Source organism: Halichoeres trimaculatus, unplaced genomic scaffold, assembly GCF_033239565.1.
Source record: "Halichoeres trimaculatus isolate MK-OKI-2021-1 unplaced genomic scaffold, fHalTri1.1 fHalTri1_scaffold_6, whole genome shotgun sequence".
Classification (NCBI taxonomy): Eukaryota; Metazoa; Chordata; class Actinopteri; order Labriformes; family Labridae; genus Halichoeres; species Halichoeres trimaculatus.
The window spans coordinates 8,761,829-8,787,254 of NW_027437184.1; the positions used below are offsets into that span (position 1 = coordinate 8,761,829).

The window sequence follows — 25,426 nt, forward strand, 5'->3', positions numbered from 1 at the left end:
ATCTAAATATCAGTGTAAATGTAGTTTTTTTTTGTGCTGGATGAAGCTGATCTGGTCCCTTCTTGCCCCCCTGCAGGCCTGTGGTGTCGACTTTGAGATCAGAGCTTTCTGTGCCAAGTCGATAGAAGAGAAGATTCACAAGAGGTGAGTTCACACCTGCATGAGCATCCATAGGTTTCTACCTGTGAGGTGGTTCATTCAGGATTAAACTGGCTTCAAAGCAGATTCATAAAACTGAAGTCTTTATTTGTCATCAGGAACTCAGTGCGTCTGGTGATCAGGAAGGTTCAGTACGCTCCAGAGAAACCCGGTCCTCAGCCCATGGTGGAGACGACCCGAAACTTCCTGATGTCTGACAGATCCCTACACTTGGAGGCCTCTCTGGACAAGGAGGTATACACACCACGCACACACACGTGGCGTTATAAACAGCTTTACAGAGCTGCCATAAAACTCGAGCTCATGAAACAAAAGTGTTCTTTGCTACCTGCCGCTGAAGACTGTTTTCTCTTTATCCATCCATGAAGCTGTACTATCACGGAGAGCCCATCAGCGTCAACGTTCACGTCACCAACAACTCCACCAAGACGGTCAAGAGAGTCAAGATCTCAGGTAAATTACACTCCCTCATCAACTTCTTTTGGCTTCATTCCTTTTTTCTTGTTGAACAAAAACATCTGGAGTAAAACCTGTCTGTGTCTCTGCAGTGCGTCAGTATGCAGATATCTGTCTGTTCAGTACTGCTCAGTACAAATGTCCAGTGGCCCAGCTGGAGGCAGAGTAAGTACCAGTTAAAATCTCCTCTAAGGCCTTTGTTTTTTTTGCACATCATCACAAGGTTTGACCCAGTTTAAAGCACAAAAAAAATGTACCAGTTTAAATTAGGAAAAACAACTTTCCTCCGTATACACAGACATATTTTAATTTGTTTCATTGTTTTCTTGTAAAATCTTTCTTTATGTAGTTGTTGTTGCCTCAGGTTTCACATTTGACCCTTAAAGCCTTTTTAAATGATTTAGCTTGGAAAAAAACTTCATTATGTTAAGTTTTAACTGTTAGTTTTAACAGTTAGTTTTAAAAAATCTTTGACCATAGACTAGGATCTGGAGCTTATTTAGGCCTGGACAACATATATGGATATTTTTTGGGACCGGATATCATTATCCTCTTTTTTTTTTTTTTTTTTTTTTTTAAGTCCACATCACAGAAATATCTCTGTCCATACAAAGAGGCAAAACTGAAAACGATCCCCTCTGAAGCCTGCAATACCATGCCTGGCCGATAAGTGGCAGGTTAGCAAAATGTGAAAACCATAGAACAATAATGTTACGAACATGTGCAGTCAAAAACAGGAAAAGAAGCAGTCAACAGAGTCAGGAGATGCCGAAAAAACAAATACAAAAACATTCATTTGTAGAGCTGTAATGTGAGCAAAAAGTGCAAAGAACACAGAAACAGCGCAGTAAACGTCTGCCATCGTTCTCGTTGTTGGCAACCATTGCGACAGTGACTTGTTGCTAGGCGCTTGACGTCATTGCGTCAACACCAGCTCCGTTAAACACCGCCACACGGGTCCACTCAACCGGATATTTTTTTATTTCTTCACTTTTTTATCCTTTTTAAAAATTACCGTAGACAGAAAAATATGCATGTAGGAATATATCCATCTTCGTGTGGTCCAGGCCTTAAACTTCTTGGGACAAGTTTTATGCGGTTTAAATATGATCTGAACAGTTTGAGTGACAGGAGTGTGATGTTTCCATAGCGACCAGGTGTCGTCCAGCTCCACCTTCTGTAAGGTTTACACCCTGACCCCGACGCTCGACAAGAACCGAGAGAAGAGAGGACTCGCTCTGGACGGGAAACTCAAACACGAAGACACCAACCTGGCCTCCTCCACCATGTAAACACACACACACACACACACACACACACACATATAGGTGCATCAAATACATGTCCAGTCACATGACAGCGCTGCTCTGTTGTGTGTTTCAGAGTGAAGGACGTCACCAACAAGGAAGTCCTGGGAATCCTGGTGTCCTACAGAGTCAAAGTGAAGCTGGTGGTGTCACGTGGAGCGTAAGACACACACATACACTCACACTCACATTCACACTCTCTGCTAATGTCACTGTTTCCTGTACATGAAATAAGGGGAACGGAGAGAAAAATTCACACCTTACTCTTAATAAATTGGTGAAATAAACCCTGATCCTGTCCATCAGTGACTCATGTTGGTGCAGCTCAGCTTCCTGTTTCGTCCTCTCTCCTCTTGTCGTGGAAACAGTTGGCTTGTTGCTCCTCACTCTGCTTGCTTCCACTGTAGGTTGTGAACGTGTTGTGAACGTGTTGCCTCCTGCTTTTCATTTCACCTCCCTCCCCTCTGTTTGTGTTGCTTTTTTGTGCGCCTCCTCCTCCCTCCTCCACCTCCACCTCCACCTCCTCCTCCTCCGCTCTGTGCCTCCCACTTCTCCTCTCCTCTCCCCCTGCAGGCTGCTGAGAGGCGTGATGGAGAGGTAAATGTGTGTGAACTGAAGCTGACAGCACACAAGAAGCATCAGAACACAGAAAGAAATCTGTTTGTCTCTGAAAACAGTTTGAATTTTTTTTTTATGACACGAAGATTCAAAAAATTAACCTGCTATAGTTGAACTTTTATCCTTTATTGAAGACGTTTTCAATCTCCTTGGAGTCTTAAATACTTAAATACTTTGTTCACATAGCTTACAGATGTGTTAATCTGATTTATTTATTTATTATTACTATCGCTTTTATTATAATTAGTATTATTATCATTATTGTTTTTTCAAAAACAGTTAAATAGTTTTGGCTTTAAGGCAAGAAAAAAGCTTAAACTGTATAGAATAAATAGAGATAATAAATAAATAGAGATACAAAAATTTAGATTTAAAATCAGTTAGATCCACTGAATAAAAAATGATTGAAACAGTCTTAAAGTTGTTTTTTATTTATTTATTTTTTTCTGATTTAAAACAGCGATGAACATTTTTATCTACGTATTCTATTTTACATGAGATTTAACTAAAGTTAATTATTCTAAATGGGTTTCAGTAGGTTTGAAGCATTTATTTTTTTTATTATTTTTATTTATTTTTTTTCCATTTTCTAATAAATAAAAATCAATACAAAGAAAAAAAAAGATCCCAAAACTGAATGAAAAGGAGCAGAAAGGAGAAAAACTTTTATTATATCTGCCCCTATAAGAAATATAAGAAAATAACAAAAAAAAAAAAAAACAGCTGCAGGCAAACATGCAAATGGACATGAAGAGATAGGAGAAATATATTTATTTTTTTATTATCTTGACCCTCGAAATCATATATTTAAAATACATTAAAATTATTCAAACATAAAAAGGGGGGGAAAAAAGTTATTTTTTATAGCTTAAAATCTTATTTAAACATCCCCCCAAAATTTTGTAAAATAGTTTTAAATGGGATTTATTAATTTAAAATGAGTTTTAGTAGTAAAGGTTTAAAATGAGATGAACTTTATTAGTCTGTTTTGGATGCTATTTTAGCCACTGGTTAAACATTTTAATGGGCACTTGATCTGAGTAAATAAGTCAGTGTGTGTGTTGTGGTCTTAAGACTGACCTCCTGTTTGTGTGTGTGTGTGTTTCAGAGACGTGTCGGTGGAGCTGCCTTTCATCTTAATGCATCCTAAACCTGTGGAGCCTCCTGTGTCCCGCCCACAGTCAGGTGAGTCTGCACATATCACACTAATCACCTGCAGACATGTAAAGGTCAACAATCCACCAAAACAACCACCTTGAAATCATAAATACTGTGTGTTGTTGTATCAAAGAGTCAGAGGACACGCACATTTCCACTGTTCTCACACTAACACACACACACACACACACACACACACACACACACAATGCTGCATCAGTGGTTATATAACTCTCCATTCTTGTCCCTTCTTCATGCACTGAATTTCCATGGAGACAAGATTCAGTTTCCATGGCAACAACTGTACGACATACTAACGCACATGTGTATTGGTGTGTGTGTGTGTGTGTGTTGCAGCCGTGCCAGAGATGGACCCCCCCATCGACACCAATTTGATAGAATTCGACACAAAGTGAGTATCAAACGTCAGGTTCACGTATTTAGAGGAGAAATGTTTGTTTTTGTTTGTTTTAAAGGAACAGTCTGGATTTTTTTTTCCAACAACAATAACACAGTGGAGAAAAAAAAACGGATTGAAATTTAGGTCATAACTCCCACTTCTACTCCACAGTGAGTAGTGGCTGATTTCACACACAGCTTTAGAAACAAAAATCCTGCTGTGCTTCAAAATCAGATCCACGACAACTTTGACTTCATTTTAAACATTTGTGGTTTGATCAGTTTTTAGCTTTCTGTATGATTTAAAAATTTGATGTTTTATTGAGTGACAAATTCCACAAATACTTTTAATTCACAATTTATTGCACAGTGACCCATAGTTAACTCATGATTCACCGCATGGTTTTCTATGGATAACTCATAGTCCATTACATGATTTTCTACAATTCTAATTAGCAGACGCTTTTGTCCAAAGCGCTGTACAACACAAGCAAGAATTTAGACTGGAATTGCAAAATCAGAGAAGACCATCACTCAGAAGACAGATTATTTCTATTAAGTTATTTCTAAGACCTGTAAACTCTGCTGCAGGGCAGATATCAGACGAGATGATGGCGGCAGGAAAGAAGGGTTTTTAGCGTTAGTTTGAGTTTTCCTTATAACAAAGTGTCTCCATCTTGTTCTCAGCAGCATCTCCCAGGACGACGACTTCGTCTTCGAAGACTTCGCCCGCTTGCGGCTCAAAGGCGCCGTGGATGACAAAGACGAGGACTGCTAGGAGCTCGCTGACCTCTTCATATGCTCGCTTCAAAACCAACACACATGCACACGTACACACACACTTACAAACACATACACAGTTCACGTTACATTCCCCGGTGGAGGGGGTGGATGAGGGCATGTTTGGAAGGAGGCCTCGCAGGGGCGTCGGTGGTGTTCTTCCTCTCTTGCTTCAATCATTCGTCACGCCGCTGCCATTCTTCGCCACCGTCTTCTCCATCCGTCTCTGTTTCTCTTTTTTGCTGAAAAACTTGTTAAGTGTTGAGGACAGATTTTGGTGAGAAGGTTAAACATGTGAAGGAAAAATCTTATCAGCTGAATTGTATGAAAAAATAAAAAAGACGAGTAGGAAGCTGAAGCGTCTTTCATTTCGAGATCTCTTTTGAATGTCGATCACCGTCTTGTACAAACAGAATATATATTTGAAACATAGAAAAGTAATCTTTTACGAGCTGTCAGGTCTGTGTTCAGTGGTGATCTACAGTTTATTTCTTTCTTTGAGTAAAACCTGTTGATGCTTTTTCCATCGAGGCTGCGAGAGGAGGACACACACACAGGAAAACACAAACACACACTGCAGTCTTACAACAACTTCTCGATTTCACCAGCATCCACTCGTTCGCTCAAGTTATCCATTTTCTACACCGTTTGTCACGTCATGGCTGCATGTTCCTCTTCGTCTTCATTAGTAATGTTTGAGAGCTTTTCCAGTGTGATCAAGCCGTTTCACTTTTTGTTTGTCTTAAAGATGTTCGAAGCCACTCTCATTTCAAAGGAAAACTACATTTCAGGTTTTTCAATTCTCTGTCTCTTTGGCTTAAGTGAATCAGTTCTTGCAGACAAAAGTCTCTCAGTCTTAATTTTCACAAATATTAGATTAAATTTCTAAAAGATCTGACCATTTTAAGGTCTTACATGTGGATCTGTTTGAAAACTTCTACAGGAAAACAATTTAAAGTGGAATCACAAAACTATTTTAAACGTCTTTTTTGGGTGTCAAAATGATTCAAATCTAGTTTCTGATCCTTGTCAGACATTTCAGACCGAGTTTATTCAATGTATTCTTCCTTATAAATGATTCACAGCTAACAGAGTCACTTAGTTTGCTTCACAGATGTTGCGCAAAGATTTCACCTTCCTCTTCATGTTTTTTTAGTATTTTAGCAGTACTGTAGGTGTGCACACATGATCATGTAAAAAACAAAAATGAGCACACGCTCTGATCACACTGGAGATGTTCTCATAAACTTAAAACCCGTGTCGAGCCTCGAGTCTTTGACGTGTTTGAAGAATCTAAAATTCTTTCTCGACAGATATTTCCCCTCCGTCTGGTTTCTGTTGACACCTGAACGACAGTCAAACCTGTTCCTTTCCCTCTTTTCGCAACACTCGATCTTTTGCTTTTGAAATGTCGATGAACTTGTCTTGACTTTACTTTGTCAGGTTAAAACCATCAAACCGTCGACATTTAAAGGGAAACACTGGAGTCTTTCTGTTTCTTACCACACCCTCTCTTTATTGAAAATCCTTCCTGCCTTTGATCAACCCACATTAAGAACATTTTTCATACTTAGTTTATTTTTGTGGTTTCTGTTGACATCGTGCCTTTTATAACTCTCTGTTGCCATGAAGATGATACCCCCTCTTTAATTGCCAATCTCATACTTAATTTTTGACACTGTGGCTTAATGCAGTAATTCTTTACATGTTTGGCAGGTCAAAAATTCAGGGATTAATTAGGAATATATTTCAAAAATATTCCTCCTTTCAAACTCAGAATGTTCAAAATAGAGATAATTTAATCTAAATTAATTTAGCCTGTGATCGTATTCGTCTACAGTTACCTTCGACCAAAGTTTAAATAAGTTCTAATAAGTTTGAATGTAGATTAAAAAAATTGTATTTTGTGCTTTAAAGCCCCAAATTTTTTTACAGTAGCCTTTATTCTCCCCTTCATAACTACAGATATTACCACAAATATTTTACAACTAGAGTCTCATAAAGTTACAAAGTATTTCTGACCTCATCTCAAAGATGAAAAAAGTCGGACTTAAAAAAAAAACTATTTTGATGAATGTTGAGATGCCATATTTTATTAATATTTTGAAATAACTATGTTATTTTTTACCCCCTAAATTGCCAGTGAATTCTGTCGTGGCTCATCCTGTTCCATCAGTTATGCGATAAAGCATTGTATTATGTGATCCTGAAGCATTATGGGAAACTTTTTTACAGAGAATGAATTTTTCTTTCCTCCCAATAACTTAGATTTTTTTAATTATTATTTTCTGATAAAATTGCAACAAAGATCCTAAGATTTGTGTTTTATATATTATTAAACTGCCCTCAAAGTATTTCTGAAGTTACTAAAAGTAATTCCAAAGTATCCCTTGGTTTCTATAGGAGTGATTTTTTCCAAAAATATGAAACCGTTGCAACTTCTCCAGACATTTTTAAATCTCCTCTCCATGTTAAATTTAAAATGGTAAAATCACAACTTAAACCTCTCTCTTCAGGATTTTAAAAGTGCCATAAAAATCTCCTTGGCCAATAAAATCTGTTTGAGTATTGTGGTTAAAATTTTAGAAACAGCTCCAGTGTTTCCCTTTAGATCCATCATGCTACCCTCCTCCTCTTCATCGTCCTCCTCTTCCTTCTTTATGTCACCTCCTTCACCCAGCCTCAGACATGTGAAGGACTGCAGCAGCTCGAGTTTATCATCCTCTTTTTCATAGTTGTCATTCTTTAAAGAAACAAGCGTTCAAGAAGAACTCTGGGCGCTTCCATCATATCTTTCTCTTTAAAACGTTTCGTGTTTTTGCCCCTAAAGAAAAAAAAAATGCACGAATCAACATTTCACACGGGAGCACTGCACTTTCATTGGACAAACGAACCCACAGAACTGCAGAAGTTTTTGTTGTTTTGCTCATTTCAGGAGACAAAGAAGAAGAATGTTGATCTTTTTTGATGCTTGGCCATTTTACAAACTGTAGGTTGTGTTCTGTCAAGTTTTTAGACTTCACAATACTTTTTTTTTTTAATCTAAAAACTGCCAAACTTCCCTCCCTTTGTCTTTCGCTCCATCAGCCACCCAGAAGGAAAGAAGAAACAAACTCAGAGCATGTTTCAGACTCTTTGATTTCTTTTCTTTTGTTTCCAAGCAGTGCTGTGAATCGTACGAGCTGTGATTCTGTCCTTATTTTGTCGTGCATATGTGGGGTATCTTTGCTAAGTGTGAAAATATTTTGACAAGTGCCACGCCCCGGCCTGTGCGATGCTTACCATAATGTCTATAAAAAAACAGGCAGTGATTTCTGCTGGTGGCACAGACACCAGAAAAGATAGTTCTGATTATTATGCTTCTGATTATTATTAATATTATTATTATTATGGTGACTATTATTACTTCTACTGTATCATCATTGCGACCATGATTATTCTCATAATCATTTAAGAGTCTATTGTTTTGCCATGTATTTTTTATTTTGAGATTTTTATTTTAGTTTTCTTTTTATTATTAAAGGCAAAATGAACTAACAGACCCTGAGACAGTGTGCTGATTGTGTACATATATAAACTGAATGATAAAGCTGTTTTTGGTGTTTCACAGCTACAACAAGATCTTATTGCATTCATAGACATTAACATTTCTGTTAAGGCAGCTCTTGAAGCCATTCAGTCAGTTTACAGATGTTTCAGTGGTTATATTAACAAAACTTAGTATGATATACATCTCAGAATATTGTTTAAGTATCTCAGGCTGGCGTCTTTAATGACTTCATATCAGGTTCTTTCCCTAGAAGAGCTTCAACATGCATAAATCTTCCATTCTACTACGTATATGGCAAGATTTTATATCAACAGTTTTGTATTTCTCAACAGAAGAACAGACAGGTATGATTTTAACACATTTTATTGTAAACCGGTGAAACATCATTTTTCGTCTGCTGCTCTGAACCTTCTCACAGCAGACTGCTTGTACTGGTCCCCTCACAGTACAGAACACGTATCCTCTCTCTGGTTAATTTAATCGTCTAGAAAACCTAACTATCATGACCCAGGTGAGTTTGTGGTGAGAACAGAAGTGGGGATCAATCTGTTTTTCAGATTGTTATGAAAGTGGGAGCTGTGGTCAGTCTCAGCGTCATAAAGCGTCATAGTCGTCGTCGTCTTCGTGCTTCCTCTTCAGCGACTCTCCTCCCGAGTTCTGGGACACCATGTTGGTGGTGATTAGGATGTTCTTTGAGCCAATCAGAGACGGGTTGATGAGAACGTTGGAGACGGCCGGTGTGGATGGCGTCGCTGAGAGGAAAAGAGAAACAGTCAGGGTTAAATGACTCTAAGGTATGTAGGGATGGTTACCGATTTAGGTACTTTTATAGGTACCAACCGAATTCTGTCAGACGTACCAGGTACCGACTCATGTACAATCAAAGGATATCATGTTTAGGTACCTAAACGCAGCCTTGTGACTGCGAGAGAGTGGTAGAGTTGGTGATTTTTCATACTAGACATGAACACAGCATTGCAAGATTATCTATTGAAGAATTGATGTTAAATTGAAAAAAATTGTATTTTGTTGTTAAACAAGTTGATAATTTTTAATCACATCAGCACCAAAAAGTACCAAAAATTGGTACCGTTGAGTACTGATACTGATTGCCAGGTACCGGGCATTGGTGCCATACCGTTTCAAATGATTAAGGTACCCATCCCTAAAGGTATATCTGGGTATGTTTTTAAAAAATGCATTTTTTGTAATATGTATAGATGATGCAACTTATAACATTTTTATTTTCTATTTTTCCTTGTACAATTCTGACTGTCAGAAATTTCTGGTGTGGTTTTCCTTTTTTGATAATTAAATCCTTCTGTTAATGTGTCCTTTCTTGTCTTTCTTGAACTGAACAAATAAACACACTGGAAATCATGTATCAGGTTATTCCCCCCAAACTTCTCTCTGTAGTTGAACTCTGATTTTGAACTTGTATCAGACCTAAAGTAAAGGATCAGGAGGAAACAGGTCTTACTGGTTTTGGGGGTTGCTGTCTGAGATGGTGGTGGTATCTGTACGGTGAACCTCTGACCTGTCAGAGACACTGGAGTGCCAACCTTAGTGGTGACAGACTGCACGGATGGGGTCCCTGTGGAGAAAAACAAAGTTTTTATTTGAAATTAGAAAAAAAAAGAGCAAAAAAATGGTCTAGGCTCTTAACATGCCCAATAATTGCTTAAAACTTCACTTTCAAAAACTGAAACTTGGGAGAGACTCTTGAATCAGGCTTTATCTGTGCTGAACTCTGGGTAATACAGTAACCTTTCAGCCTCTGTAAACCAAAACTGACAGTTTCTGTGTGCCTTCAGCTCCCTCTACAGGCTCTGAGCTGCTTCGCATGTTTTCAGACTAACCAAGGGTTGGTGTGCTCGGCCTGCTAGAAACTGCACCGACACTGATGCGAGGCACTGATATCCTGCCGGCTGATGATGACACCTAAATGGGAGAAAAACACATCATTGAGTTTGTTTTGGATGGAAAACATGAAATACAATGAAATAAAAAACAGATAAATACTATTATCAATTACAGTTGTTTTTACCTTCTTCTGTACAGTTTTGAGTCTATAGTTGGGAGCAGTCAGACAGTAGCGGTCTGGAGGAAGCCGTGGTCCAGTGTAAGGTTTGATTAGAGGAAGAGGAGTCTGGTTTTTCTGCCGTGCCACCTCCAACAAAAACTAAAAACAAAAGAAAAGGAGATTAAATAAAACAGTTACAGTGGACATATCATGCTTGTTTCTCCTTTTCACTATGCCAGACTAGGATGCCTGTAAAGCATTTCTGCCCTCAGTACAAGTCATTTAGTTCCTTCATTGCCCCACAATAGCGTTCTCAATATCATCCTTTTAAGCCATTCTGAAGATCTCGTTGAAACGCTCCGTTTGGAGAATGACATCCAGTAACCTCGCAACGTCACAGCCCTTTGTGCTCTGATTGGTCAGTTCTATCAGAGGGGCGGAGGGGGTAGAGCCAGGGGGCGGTTTTTGCAGCATGGCAGTATTTACAAAATCGCCACAATCAATGGGAAAGACTGAGCGAGTTTGCTGTTTGCCAAAACTTCACCGTAAGGCATTGATAGCACTAATAAAATGCAAGAGTGTAGGATACGTCCTTTTGTATTGGACCCCGAGTCAGACCAGGACGGTTCTGCAGCTCAGGAGGAAGAAAATCCACCTGGACACAGATCATCTCAGGACGCTTCAGTGTGGTGAGTCAAACCGGTACTGTAACATGTATAGTTTATACGTAGAAATATAGGCAGACTTCACCAATAAACTATTTCTATTATAGGGCTCCATCCTGCTCCTTCACTTTTCTCTGTCTGTTTTATCCATCATGCTGAAAGTGTAGTGTAAAGATCGCCTCTACCGTCAGTTTGTCACTATGTTATTATCGCAGTATTATTGTGGTCCAGGTTCACAGTGCATGTCAGCACAAGCATGCAAATATCACAGTCTCACAAGTATAAGGACGCCTGCTAAAACTACAGTGTTTTAACTGCTAATTCACCATGTAAAGCCGAGCAGCTCAGCAGAGCAGAGTCCCTGCATCCAGCACTCAGTCAAGTTAGCCAGAGCTAGTAGGGAGCTTTATTTATACTCGGCTCTTGGTGGGTGTATCCCTCGGTGGCGGTTGTGTGACTAACTGACATCACAGAGGAGGAGCTGCTTTATCAGATTACTCCAATAAAAAGAAAGGATCCTCATGTTGTCGAATCTCGAAGCCAAATGTCAATGACCTATTTTCAGGGGCATCAAATCTCGTTCTAGGATATCAGAAAAAATACAATATCTCATTTTTTGAAAATTCAGGGGGTGAAAGGTCTTCTTTTCAAATTGATTTTATTATATGTAAGTATTAAATCAGGGATCAGCATGATATGCCCCTTTAAATATGGACACAAACACCAGCTGAGTGTTGGCGGCAGGAGGTTGCTTACATCTCGAGGAGGCGGAGAGGTAAACGACTGGTCCATGCGACACTGAATCGCTAGCTTGATGTCATCTGCATCCACGTTGGACTTCTTGGCGTGTGTGGAGTAGATTTTTGCGTCCTCAATGATAGTTGTCACATATCCTGATCAAAGAGAAACAGCTGCTGAGTGCTTTCACAAGTATGATGCTGTCATTTCAAAAAACATTATCTCCATCCACAGAATCAGTTACACCTTATGAATAATACTATAGATGTTGCAGTCTTACTGTAGGTGAACTCTAACATCTGGTTGATGACTCGGGGCTCGTACTCCGTGATGCCCATGTCCTTCAGGATCTGAATCATCACCTAAAAACACACACAGGTAACAATAATGAGAGGGTTATGATATGTAGAGTCAGAAACATCTGTTCAATGATGCGCATTATTTTCTTAACAGCAACCATCAACGTCTATTTCCACATCTGATTTTTTAGGTTAACTTATTCCTGACAGCACCTGAGGAAATTCTAGGTAGAACGGGTAGAAATAAGTAAATTTCTATCCGTTAAACTAGGCTAATATGCTATCTGGTGGCTATTGTTGTATATGGTTTACTTGCGCTAACGTTAGCTGTTATGCTAACTAACGGTTGAAGATCACGGAAAAGCTTATTTTTTAAGGGTGTTAACTGACTCATTCTGAGAAAAATCAAACAATATTGGCATAATTTGAGGCAAAACTGAAAACGTGCAGCCTAGAATCAGTTTTAACAGAGTTACCTGAGCATCTTTGGGGATAGTTTTTGGCGCAGACATTTTGATTTTCCCCGTAGCGCCTCCACTTCTTCTTCTGTGGTTTCACGCCAGATAAACAATGAATGGTTCCACAGCGATGCCTACTGGCAAGAGTCTAAACATTCAATGACAATAGGCTTAACAGGACACGTCAAAAATTAGAAATGATTTTACAACGTTATTCTTTGAGTGATACAATACATTAAAATGTACAAATTGAGTGATTTTCAAAATATTCGACAGAAATCAGAGAACTCAAGTTTTTATAGATACATTGATTAAATCGGTGTTTTATGAGAAGAGATTTCTCCAATCAAGTAACCTTACCAGCTAATACGAAGATGCAGTCGTCTTTAGGTTAACAAACGGCATGTAGAGCTTTACCGTCAGACAGCCTGCAGAGGGGGCTGCAAGGAAAATACACCATAACGTAATGACTGCAGCTCAACTCTGTTTCGAGTCAGACGAATTTATATATATATATATATATATATATATATATATATATATATATATATATATATATATATATATATATATATATATATATATATATATATATATATATATATATCAGATTTCGCTGTAGTTTTTTTTTTTTTTTTTTTTTGCTGAAGCAATTGATGTGTGTACTTCCTTTATACAAAACAAAACATTTTTTTTTCCAAGTAATGTGATTATTTTAAGTACTCCCAAGTCTGCAATCATGCTGAAAGAGTGACTAAATCTGTTGCATGATAGATGAAATGCCTTCACTATAACTTCAACTTTTTATTCAGCATTTATTCTAGTGAAGACTTGAACTTTATCTCTGATTTCTATGGCTCAAAATAACCAATAAATCTGCCATGTAATCTCTGAATGTTTAACTTTAATAACAAGTAACATGTAATCTCCCCCCCCCCCCCCCCCCCCAAAAAAAAAAAAAAAAAAAAAATCCTGATTGTCAGTCATAATAAAAACCTCTTAATTTTCTTTTGAGTTTTTATCTAATAAATCAGCCTGTTTTTAATTTTTCAAATTCTTTGCCTCAAATTCCTATTTCTGCATTTTGTTTAATTTCTAAATAGTTTACATATTATAGAAATAGAAATAGCAATAGAAATAGAAAATACTTTATTTATTATTATGATGAAACATTTAATGTCCCAATTTTGCCAAAATTTCCCAGCTTAGATTTTAAGTTTTGATATTTTGACCTTTCTTTTTGTATGGCTTTGACTTATCATATCACATGAAAAGGTTTTAATTTACACACATGTGAACCAATATATGACTTTTCCCCCCTGTCAAGTCTAGTTCCATATTTCTTTTGTTGGTTTTACAGGTGGAACTGGGCTTCCATGGTTTAACTTTCATATGCCTTTTACTTTCTGATTGATTTGCTTTGGCAGAGTTTTCAGCAAAGGTTGATGGTGTTTGTAGTTTTTGTGGCTATGCACAGTGAACTGGTTTTTCACTGAGACTCGGAGAGAGTGTGGCCTGTAGAAAAATAACAGAGTAAGCCTCCTTACCTAAACACTAAGGAGATATACTGGAAAATATTTCTGAGCAAAAGGAGAGAAAAAGTATTACAAAACATGAAACTTCAGGGGAAAAAAAGGTTAAAAGGGATAAAGTAGAGTAACTTATCACATATATTCTATACAAAGAAAACTAAGACGTGCTTTTAGGATCCTTTTAAGACCTTTAACTCTGGCCTTGGTTTTCAGGGGATTCAGGTGAGCTCCTTGTTCTGACAGACAGACAATTCCTCTGTCTTCAAGGAGACGAAGCTGCTGCTGACCTTTAGGTGACCTCGATACACTTCCTTTGTGTGTGTCTGTGTGTGTGTGTGTGTGTGTGTGTGTGTGTGTGTGTGTGTGTGTGTGTGTGTGTGTGTGTGTGTGTGTGTGTGTGTGTGTTGTAACCTCTAACCTCTGACTTCTTTGATTCATTTTCTCCAGACAAACACAGCTTTTAACTTTTTATTTGTTCTGGTAATTTTTAATAAAAATAACAAACTTTAATGAAACAAATCAAGAGAGAAATTATGTTATAGTATTTTTTTTTCATATAAAGTTGCATGATTAACTTCAACTATGCAGTAAGAGCATGTGAAGTTTCCTTTGTTTTGCAAAATTTAAAGCTTTGAACAATGATAAATCTTCACTTTTTTTTTTCTTTTTGTCTAGCAGTAAATGGACTCATATTTAATGACTGATCTAGTTTTTTTTGTTTTGTTGTACACATTAAGACTGCTTGAAAAAAATGTTTTTTTTTTTTCTTTTTAAATCATAAATGAGTGCTGTAACCTATCCATTATGGTTTGGAAAATGTAGTGATCATTCTGGGATATATCATTTCTTTCTTTCTTTCTTTCTTTCTTTCTTTCTTTCTTTCTTTCTTTCTTTTTACTAAAACAGAATAAAAAAATAGGGAAACTATTGAACTTTCTCATAATTACAAAAAAAAGTGTTGTCAAATGGAATAGAATTAAAATTTTCAAGAAAAACTAAAATGAAAAGGAGCCAAAACAAAACCATAACTTTTGATCATTGAAAAGTAAAAGAAATTAAAATTACAGTTTGAGAAAAATGGAACAAAAAAAAACAAACAAACAAAAAAAAAAAACAGAAATGGACAATGGGTAAAAATAAAAATTGGCAATCCTTCTTTGTTTGGCACACAGTCCAATTTAAATTGTTCTCACTCTTTTTTTATTAACTGTATCTAAAGAGTTTTACCTTGTATTAACATGATCAAAAGCTCAAACACATAAACCATTTTCCACATCCGTTTTAACCGATCATTAACCGATATTATGATACAGATTTTTGTGATGAACCTGTCTAATATATTTCGTTTTATATTTACTTTTTAGACTTATAACAAAAGTGAAAACAAAACTCGACCAAATGTGTTATTAAGCAGACTTTACCTGCAGATTTTCACTTGCCTTGAAAAATTAAATTGAATGTCTAAAAAGTTTTCGATTGATTCAAAATTTATTATTGTTAATTTTTAAGTGAAATAGTTATTGATTTTAAAATATTCGGCTTTTTTAAATGCTGTTCTAGTTTATCTTTGCAGGTTTGAACGTTTTTCCAGTGTTAACGAATAAGTGGACGGAAATTATCGTTATTCCCCAATGGAACTATTATTATTATTATTATTATTATTATTATTATTATTATTATTATTATTATTATTATTATTATTATTATTATTATTATTATTATTAAAACGAGAAACGAAACGTGAGAGTTTTGAATTTAACAGAGTAAGAGTTAGATCCGTCTGAATTAATGTATAAATAAATGTTCTGATAAATAACTGACAGGAAGAAGCTGTCTCTCTCTGACTGACCACTTGTTTGTCCTTTCTGTTGTAATTTGTAACTCGGACTCCTCTCCTTTGATGGATCCTTTGAAATGCAGCAGCGGACTGTCATGCAAATGAAGGCTTCAAGAGAGAGACCATGGGCCGGGGGAGGGAGGGGGAGGACCAGGAACAGGGATGGATGGATATGTGGGAAACCTGAGGATGTGTGTTTCAGTTTGGGCTGAATTCACAGGATCAGAAATTAATAACAACAGGTGGGTTTGGTTTGTGATCGTAAGAGGAGAGGCAATGAGAAAGGGGCAAGGAGAGAAAGAGGGAGAGGAAGAGTGGGGGAGATAAGAGCAATAAAACGTCCCATGTGACCGCGGCGGTTTTAACGTGAAGCTGATGGAGAAACACACGTACACACTCTCTCACTCACACACTCAGAGGACAGGTGGAGGTGTGGGCAGGTAGACAGCAGGAAAGAGAGCAGACACAGCACAGCTCACTTTACCTGCAGCTCAGGTGTGAGAGGGGAGAGGCAGGCTGGAGCCGCAGAGAGCAGAGGGAGCCCCCTCACTTGGAGAAATGTACGTAAGTTACCTGCAGCTGGACAAGGACCCAGCCATGTACCCGCACCAGACCTCCGTCACCCGCCACCCGGGGATCAGCATCAGCCCGCAGAACTTCGTTCCGGGCCCTCCCCAATACTCAGACTTCGCGGGGTATCACCACCATCATCCCGGCCTCAACAACGACCTCCACCCGGCGCAGCAGGCCGGGCCGGGCGGTGGTGGCTGGAGCCCGGCTTACCCGCCTCCACCCCCGCGGGATGAGTGGTCCTCGCATCACTACGCTGCTGCAGCCGCGGCCGCTGCAGCCGGTGGGGCTCCTACAGCCTCCACCCTGCCCGGGTCGGTGGGTCCTACACTTGGGTTTAGCCCTCCGGAGTTCCCCGGACAGCCGCCCTCACTTCTGCCCACCTCATTGAACGCGTCAGCGGGGCAACTATCCCCTGGATCCCCGCAAAGGAGAAACCCGTACGACTGGATCCGACGCAGCTCCGCACCGCCCACCAACCCGAGTAAGACACTTATTAATTTAACATGAAGAAAGTTTTTTGGAAACTTTTAATCCACTGTGCTTACTTTGAAGTTTGCAAATTTTACAAAACACCCCTCACTGGCTACTAATCCTACTGGTTTGACCTACTTGGGCATGTTTTATAACACCAGTTTCTTCTCTATAATAAAAATGATGTCCTTTTTTTTATTTTATTTCTACCAATCGAGCTTTACTACAACAAACAGAGCTGACAGACTGCTTCACATTTTAATATGAGCAGATAGCAACTCAGAGATACTCAAATGTCTCATTTGTACTCAGTCAGATAATAGAAATATTTTTCTTTTTAATGATAGAGATTAAATATCTGAGCTGTTTTATGTCTTAACGTTTATCAGGCTAATATTTATTTATAAAATAAACGCCCTTGATAATTTTTCCCCGGTTAAATTAACATTTTATGCCAAATATCTCAATAGCTGTTTGTCTTTAGCATCTCTATACATCTGACTTTATCTCTTTTTTTTCCCCTTAAAACTTGTCAGAGGAAGTTTTAAAGCTGTTTGAGCATCTTTTCCCTTTTTGGCTCCACTGTTCTTTGGGGTTTGAAATGGCTAAGATAAAATGTTAAAAACCCAGGCTGATGGAGGTGACATATTCCCACGCGCCCTGTCTCGTCCTGCCTCGCGCGGGGGGGGTCAAACGTGTGAAGCCGGTGTCCTCGCGCTGTGAAGCCGTTGTGATGTAAATGTTCCCCCTCTGGATGTGACTCCGGGCAGCTCGGCTCGCTCTTTGTGCTCCGCTTGTTTCTGGGCGGAGAAGACACGAGTTTACAAGACAGGTCCCACTTTGAAGTGTGAAGTGTGACCGACCCTTGTATGTGCGTGTGTGTGCGTGTAGCCTATGTGTGTGTGTGTGAGTATTTGACACCATGATCTTTGATTCTAACGAGCTCACCTGGATTCAGCCAGCCAGGTGCATCAGCTCATTAAGAAGGGGAGACTGGGGCTACAAAACAGTTAAGTGTTTTTTCCCCCATATTCCCTCATATCTTGCAGAGATTACATGTTATATTTATCAGTTAAAGGTTGAATGAGGAGTTAAGTGTTTGGGACCAAGGGCTGAGCAGATGGACATAAAGCAGGCCTCACTTCTCTTGGGATGTTTTAACATTCTTTGGAGCGTAACAGCAGTGAAACCATCAGAAAGGAATGTTTTGATTTCTAGTTTTCTCTAAATTTATCAAGATATGAATATAATATTATTTGGAATATAAATATGAATACATATTATTTTGTAGCCTACATTTTTATTTAGAAAGAGACAGTTTTATTCAAATTTATGACAACGATTTGAACTAAAATGGTCTCACTGTCTCATCACCGAAGACTCTTCTGTATTTTGGGTAGTGTATTAAAAATTTGCAGACAGCAAAGGAAAAAGTTTGTGTTAATTTTGTTTAAATTACTTCAAATGTAGTATTTCAATTCACATGGCTATACAACAAGCTATTATGTAGACAATAAATGTTATCAGGTAAAAAATAGCATGATTTTCCAAAGTAAATAGTCCAACTTATACAACACATGAGTGAGAAAATAACAGTACACTGTGTCATATACAGCCCTAAATTAGTCAGCTGGTTCTTAACTTACTGTCCTGCTGCCCCAAATAATCACTAGAGCAAAACATGTGGATAACACAGCTAACAAAGTAGTCTCAATACAGATGACTCTTTATAATCTGCGAAAGATTCAGAAGATTTTATCATCGTTTTTCACCTTCACGTATGCCATGCGTTGAATTACAACAGCAGAAGATGGATCAATACTTATTTCTTTCCAATTGACATTTCACCTTCAAACCTGTAAAATACGTAACACACTTTATGAGTTTTGAAGTGTGAACTTTTACAAACTGTGACTGTATTTACAGTAAAAGGGTTGTTTTTAGCAACATATAGCTACGACTGGAATTGGTTTATGGCCGTAAAGTTATCTGCACTTTGGCCTGGAGACACAGACTTTTCATCTTTGTGAATGTGCTGTCACTTTGAGGAAACCTGAGTTTCCCTGTTCTCATTTCAGACTTCAGGTGAATTAATTACAGCACAGTTCAGATGATAAGAAGGAGTGAATATGGGTTGAGCCACTATTATTCTAAAGGACAGTGAGATTGAGTTTTAAGGGCTTGTTTTGATTTTGAGATTCAGTCTGGTAGTTGGTAGTTTATTTATTGACACCCTGATTTGCTTGGGTTTCTGTGTCACATATATTTCTGAGGTTGTGAAGTTTTCTGGACCAACATTAGGGCCGGACTTGTGCCTGTGCAGAGTAAACCTGCTGCTTGGTTTCAGACAGGCTGAAGAGCTTTTTGATTTACGCTCCTTCATTAGCGTCTCGACTCTTTCAGCTGTTGTTCTTTCTTTATTTGTGACAAATGAAGCAGAAACTGCAGTGGTCGGACAGATGTTCAACCTGAAACTAAAATGTTTGAGCTTTTAATCTGCCTGGTGAGTGTTTTGAAGACAGAGAGACACATCACTCATTTAAGTGATGTGTGTTTAGTGTTAATACTGAATCAGAGCATGTTAAAGACCATTTAATTAACTTTAACACCATCACCTGCTGAATGTTCACTTTCAGTGTGTGTTTAGTCAATTAAATGTTTCTAATGCGTTCCTAGGTTTGGATTAAACTGAAAACATTCGGATTTGTGTTTTTGGCACTTGTTGAAATCATTTTTTACCCTAATTTAAGGCTCCTTCCTTAACCCTCCTATCGTCCTCAAATATTGCTCACACATTTTACCCTTGGGGTCAATTTGACCCCAGGGATATTTGCCCCCAGAAAATGATTTACAGAAAATAGTTGACCAAGTTTTTGTGCCAGGAACTTTGTTTATTTGTTGACTACATAAATAACCCCCTGATTATGACACCTTGACCTGTCCACTAGCGCCACCATCAGGCCAAACTTTTCAATCAGAAATAATTTATCTTGAAAAGTTTTTTATCCAAATCTTCTCAAATTTACTGACAACATTAATGGCCACAAGAGTATAAACCCTATTGGTTTTGGTGATGATATGACCTTTCCTGCTGCACCACCATCAGGTCAAACTTTCAGTTTTAGAGTTTGTGTATCTTTCAAATCTTTCATCCAAATCTTTTGTGATTGGGGTGCACATTCATGACTCTCACAGAATGAACCATATTGATTGATGTTGGTAACCCCTCCTTTACACCCATTAACATTTTTATTCACTTATTTTATCTACTTTTTTGTAACATATTTGTGGTCACTATAAAGTCTCACTAACCCCTCCTCTTTTGTTATCCGGGCTTGGGACCGGCAGTGGCAGAGTTTGAGCCCATGTCGTACCCATACCGAAAAAAAATTATAAAAATTCAATTATGATTATTGATCTTCAATGGGAGTAGGATAGTCAAGCCAAGTTTTGAGTTGATAAGTGAAAAAACCTAGGACTAGTTTGTTTGTTGGCCAAAATTGCTAAATTACGATGTCTAGGTCCACATAGCGAAGTTCGTAAAGCACAAAAGTCGTAAGGGACTTTTTTTTGTAGGGCTGGGCATGCTCATTATACACACCAAATTTTAGGGCTGTGGCTCAAAGTCGCCCAAGGGGCTGCAGTTTTAATGCCCTAGGGGTCGCTATGGAGCGTTCATTTTTGTGCAAGTTGCAGATTCATAGATTTTTTTCAGGCATGTGAATTTTGGGGCTAGGGGTGCTCGCATTTTTTCCAAGCGAAGGGCACACAATTTGGCAATGTTTTGGCAGAAACAAATAATAAAGAAGAAAAAAAAGGCGTAGAAAAATAATCACAAGGGTTTCAATAGAGCTCTCGCCCAACCTGCGGTTGGCGGGCTCGGGCCCTAATGATTTGGACATAGAGCTGCAATGCAAGCTTTTATGTTTGCTCCTCCCTTATTTTACATAAACTACCAATGTCCTTGCTGGAGTATCCCACCTTCCACCTTCCAGCGCGGGAAATATCAGTTCTATTTGGCAGGTGTGAGTAGTAGGTCACACACACACACACACACACACACACACACATTCATTCCCCCCATGTCCCCCCCTCCCCCATGACATGTATCAACTCAAAAGAATCAACTCTGCACCTGCAGGTGTGGGAATATAAGGTCACACATGTTTCACACATAGACACACAAGTTTTACACAGCCAAAACAGCTTGGGGTCAAATTGACCCCAGAGGAACACCGATGCGTACAATATGTGTACAGCAAAATGAAAAAATACCATCATAATAATTTTATGCTAAATCAATAGTTCCCATCAAATTAGGAAAAGTCATGAAATATGAAGCCAAAATAAAAAAGTTAACTATTATTTTTTTGAAGGATAAACATTGAATGGGGTCAAATTGACCCCAAAGATAACAGGAGGGTTAAACACATTTAGTTTGTAGTAACCTGTTACATAGAAGACTTAACCAGTTGTGTGTTCCAAGTAAGAATTTAGACCAAGGAGACTGAGCTTAGGGTCCTTGTGTAGCCACATTTTTATGAACATGTTCTCAAAGTGGAGGTTGGGAAATGCCTTGACAACCAAAATCTAATTATAAGTGCTTATTTCATACATTATTGTGAATATAAACGCAAAAATAGAGGTTAAATTTCTTACACAACTGTGCAAACACAACGTTTTTGATCAGTTTTTCCCAAAAAAACAACCAAGAAACAAAGCAATATGTGCACATAAGTGGTCTAGATTAAGTATTTTGGACCTTTTCTGTCTGCTCTTGTCTGTTTTTGGATTGGCTTATTAGTGATTTCCCACAAACTAAAGTTTAGCCATGGAGTGCAGGTTCCTCAACTAAGACTGTTTAATGAGGTAAATCATATGTTTGTCCATAGTTCAACAATGGGCCAGTTCCCTTTTCAATCCTAGCCAACAGCAGCATAAGAAGGAGTTGGTCTAAGCCTGATCCAGCTGTACATATAAGCTTCATCAGGAAGAAAAATTTGTAAATGTAGCCCTAAAATTAGACAGTGTATTCCTCCTGGACACTGACAGGTATATGATTTCAAAGAGGAGGAGCCCGATCACTGAAGGCTTGACCTCCCATACTAGCTTTAGAGGCCATTTACATGACAATGGCTTTAGGGTGAAAAGTATGGTTGCGTTTCGGCCACGGAAACAGCGTTTTAACCAACCTAAGGCCTGGCTTACACGACAACGCTTCATCTGAAAACACTAAAACGCAGTGAAAACGCAGTAAAAAAAAATCTGTATTTATGCGGAAACGCAGAGGGACTGAAAAGGCTGTAGTAAGCATGCCAGGCCTGTAGGTGGTGCTATAACTGTCTTGTCCAGAAGCAGCTTTTAGGAAATCTCCTTTAAAGTAGAGTTGGGCTGATCATCTGGTGTATTGGTGAATACTAAGTTCAAAAGTGGAGCAAACAGATGCACATTTTGTTGAAAGACAGTCAGCAGATTCAGCAGATTGAGCAGCACAACACGGTAGTTCGCAACACTCGTAACAACAGTACTGTTGTCCTGTTGTAAGCGCGCGTGAAGCAGAGTGTGACGTTAGTGTTTCCACTGAAAACGCCGGCTTACTGTTTACACGTCAATGGTGTCAGCAGCGTTTCAGAAAAATCCCACTCTGTGGGCTATTTTCAATAGTTTGCGTTTTGGGTTGGCTGAAACGCCATTTCCATGTAAACGCAAGGCTGGAATGCAACAAAACTTTTGCGTTTCACCCTAAAACCGTTGTTGTGTCAACGGCCCCTAAAACGCAAACCTTTGAAAATGACCTCCAGAGTGGAGTTTTTCTCAAAACGCTGCCGTTGCCATGTAGACAGCAAACCAGTGTTTTTGGTGGAAACGCTGATGTGATGCTAGCGCATACAACAGTACCATTGTTACGATCATCACGAACTACTATGTTGTGCTGAATCTGCTGAATCTGCTGACCGTCTTTCAACAAAGTGTGCATCTGTTGCTCCACTTCTGTACTCAGTGTTCCCAATACATCAGATGATCAGCTCAACTCTACTTCGGTGGAGATCTACCTAAAGCTGCTTCTGGACAAGACACTTATAGCACCACCTTCAGGCCTGGTATGCTTACTACAGCGTTTTGAGCTCATCTGCGTTTCCGTGTAAACACAGATTTTTTGGGTGAAATGTTGCCATGTATACGGGGGTTTAGAGACTTCTAGAGGGGTAATATGACATGATGAGCTCTTTAGCATATGGTCGTGCTCATCCATTAAGAGCTCACTGGTCTCTCGGTAGACAGTACAGTATGTTGTCTGAGTTCTTGGACTTGTGTATTTTGGGGAAGCCAAAGAGATTTTTTAGTCTGATTAAAGGTATAGCAGTTTGAATTGATTTGTTATCCCAGCTGTAAGATGTTCATAAAAATAGCTCCAGGTCTGCAACGGCCCATAAATCAGCTTAAACATACTCACATTCACAATGATTCAAGCACATTTGGGAAACTCTTTTATCCTGGGCAGTGAAGGAATGAGGTGTGATAAAGTACATATCGTCTTATTTATGGTATGGGTCAGTGCTCTGGTGTCTTGAATGCAGTTCATCCAGCCGTCCCATCCAATGGTGTTGAGGTTTAACAGTAACATTGAGTTGATAAATGAGCGAGCGCAGATAGAGCTGAGTTCATGCAAATCCAGCAGCAGCAGGGAGTCTATTTGAATACAGGCGATGGTGAGAGCTCCATCAGTGAGTCCAGGAACGGTGACGCCGGTTTATGAGAGCGTTTTATAACACATAATATAAATTACTATTACTCTTTACGCTCCATTCATGCCTTTACACAGGGACAGTTCAACTGTGATTTTTGTGCCGTACAACAGACTTGTGTACTCTTTCATCCCAGTTTAAAAACACGTTCATGGGTTATTGGTGGCTCTTAATTTGCTTGAAGCGTGTCTTGTGATAGACTGGCAACCTGCTCAAAGTGGGCCCCATCACTCAAATTGCTTTTTCGATTTTTTTAACCTCGGCTTGATTTTCTATTTTACAGATGGAAAGACGCGGACCAAAGACAAGTACAGGGTGGTTTACACCGATCACCAGCGGCTGGAGCTGGAGAAGGAATTTCACTACAGCAAATACATCACGATCAGGAGGAAGGCAGAGCTCGCCTCAACGCTCAGCCTATCAGAGAGACAGGTACGACAACTACTAGATCCAGAACGTGGGGGCTTGTGCTGCATTTTCATTGGACTTCATGAAAGCTGTAGTCGCAAGTGTATTATTGAAGTAAATGACTTTGTATTGTTGTAAACTAGTTGAACAGTCGTATTTTCATCTTTGCTTCAGGTGAAGATCTGGTTCCAGAACAGACGGGCAAAGGAGCGAAAGATCAACAAGAAGAAACTCCAGCAGCCGGCTTCTTCCACCACCACGCCAAACCCTGCAACCGGCATCAACGGCAGCAGTGGAGGAGGCGGTGGCAGTGGTGGTGGTCTTCACGGAAATGGCGGCAGCAGTGTGGGCATGGTGACGAGCAGCAGTGGGAGCAATGGGCTAGTCTCGCCTTCCTCCCTGCCTTTGAACATAAAAGAGGAGTACTAAAGGTAAAGGAGGAAGTCATTAAGTGGACAATGACATTGGGGATAAGGACTAAAAAATGTTCCCTGATGGACTTAAGACTTGATGCGTCAAGTCTCTGACACTTGCCAGCTGAAGCTTGTTGAAATTTGGTAAAATGTTAAAAAGAAGGTGCCATCAGAAGCAAGTTCAGCCTCTCCGGTGGCAGTTTGAGGCCCACCATGTGGTCTTCTCTTCTCCACAGATGGGTCCATTATGTTCATTTCAAATATATCAAATGATGTTTAAAATGATGCAAAAAATGCATCGTATGTTTCCATTTGATGGAGCTGATGCAGCCATGAAAAACACGTGTTTTGGCTTTGATACCTGACTTTATATAAACCTTATCAGGCTTGGTGAGAGCTGCAGATATAGATATTGAACCATGCTGTCAGACAGTGTGGAGATTATGTTATTCTTTTTTTTTCTCTAAACTTTAAGGCTACTTAAAAAGGGTTCAGAGGTGTTTATTGTTGTTTAGTGATGCATCATAAGAAGATGAAAATGTAAAAAGTTTGATTAAGAAATATTTTCTTAATCCTGAGGACAATAAAACCCAGAGAAAGTAGCATTACTATTCACGATTTTGTGTGTTTTCTCCCTGCGGCTGCAGAAATTATGAACAAAGACAACTGTGATCTCCTAAAAGTCTAATGGAAACACCAAACAGGTTCTGAACTTTTGTTTTCTCGATTTACTTATTTATGTGTTTTTTTTGACCGAGACAAACTGAAGAAATTGCCAGCCATGGCTGATTAAAAACCCCTGTCCCCTGGTTAGGCCAAGACTGAACAAAAGAAAC

At 38.9% G+C, this 25,426-nt stretch overlaps 3 protein-coding genes across 6 annotated transcripts in view; 2 read left to right on the top strand and 1 right to left on the bottom strand.

The window, feature by feature from the left end:
- Positions 1–8,418, top strand: part of LOC141791291 (arrestin red cell) — a 31,350-nt gene extending 22,932 nt beyond the window's left edge. The window contains exons 8-17 of one of the 4 annotated variants that reach the window (XM_074671612.1): positions 77–144; positions 258–393; positions 528–612; positions 708–780; positions 1,766–1,903; positions 1,999–2,082; positions 2,496–2,519; positions 3,649–3,725; positions 4,056–4,110; positions 4,788–8,418. In XM_074671612.1, coding sequence (XP_074527713.1) covers positions 77–144; positions 258–393; positions 528–612; positions 708–780; positions 1,766–1,903; positions 1,999–2,082; positions 2,496–2,519; positions 3,649–3,725; positions 4,056–4,110; positions 4,788–4,875 — 828 coding nt within the window. In that variant the 3' untranslated portion in view covers positions 4,876–8,418. Of the gene's footprint in view, positions 1–76; positions 145–257; positions 394–527; positions 613–707; positions 781–1,765; positions 1,904–1,998; positions 2,083–2,495; positions 2,520–3,648; positions 3,726–4,055; positions 4,111–4,784 lie in introns of all 4 variants that reach the window. The other 3 variants (XM_074671611.1, XM_074671613.1, XM_074671614.1) reach the window with 3 other exon arrangements.
- A 356-nt stretch (positions 8,419–8,774) lies between these two features.
- On the bottom strand, positions 8,775–12,741 carry taf9 (TAF9 RNA polymerase II, TATA box binding protein (TBP)-associated factor). Its single transcript, XM_074671615.1, has 7 exons — positions 12,629–12,741; positions 12,134–12,215; positions 11,872–12,008; positions 10,475–10,609; positions 10,287–10,368; positions 9,908–10,021; positions 8,775–9,179 (listed from the first exon to the last, which is right to left on the bottom strand). The coding sequence occupies exons 1-7, from the start codon at positions 12,662–12,664 to the stop codon at positions 9,022–9,024; spliced, it is 744 nt and encodes a 247-aa protein (XP_074527716.1). The 5' UTR covers positions 12,665–12,741; the 3' UTR covers positions 8,775–9,021.
- A 3,796-nt stretch (positions 12,742–16,537) lies between these two features.
- cdx1b (caudal type homeobox 1 b) lies at positions 16,538–24,606 on the top strand. The gene is made up of 3 exons (XM_074672987.1): positions 16,538–17,033; positions 24,053–24,201; positions 24,352–24,606. Exons 1-3 carry the CDS (start codon positions 16,538–16,540, stop codon positions 24,604–24,606), a joined length of 900 nt encoding a protein of 299 aa, XP_074529088.1.
- The last annotated feature ends 820 nt before the right edge of the window (positions 24,607–25,426 follow it).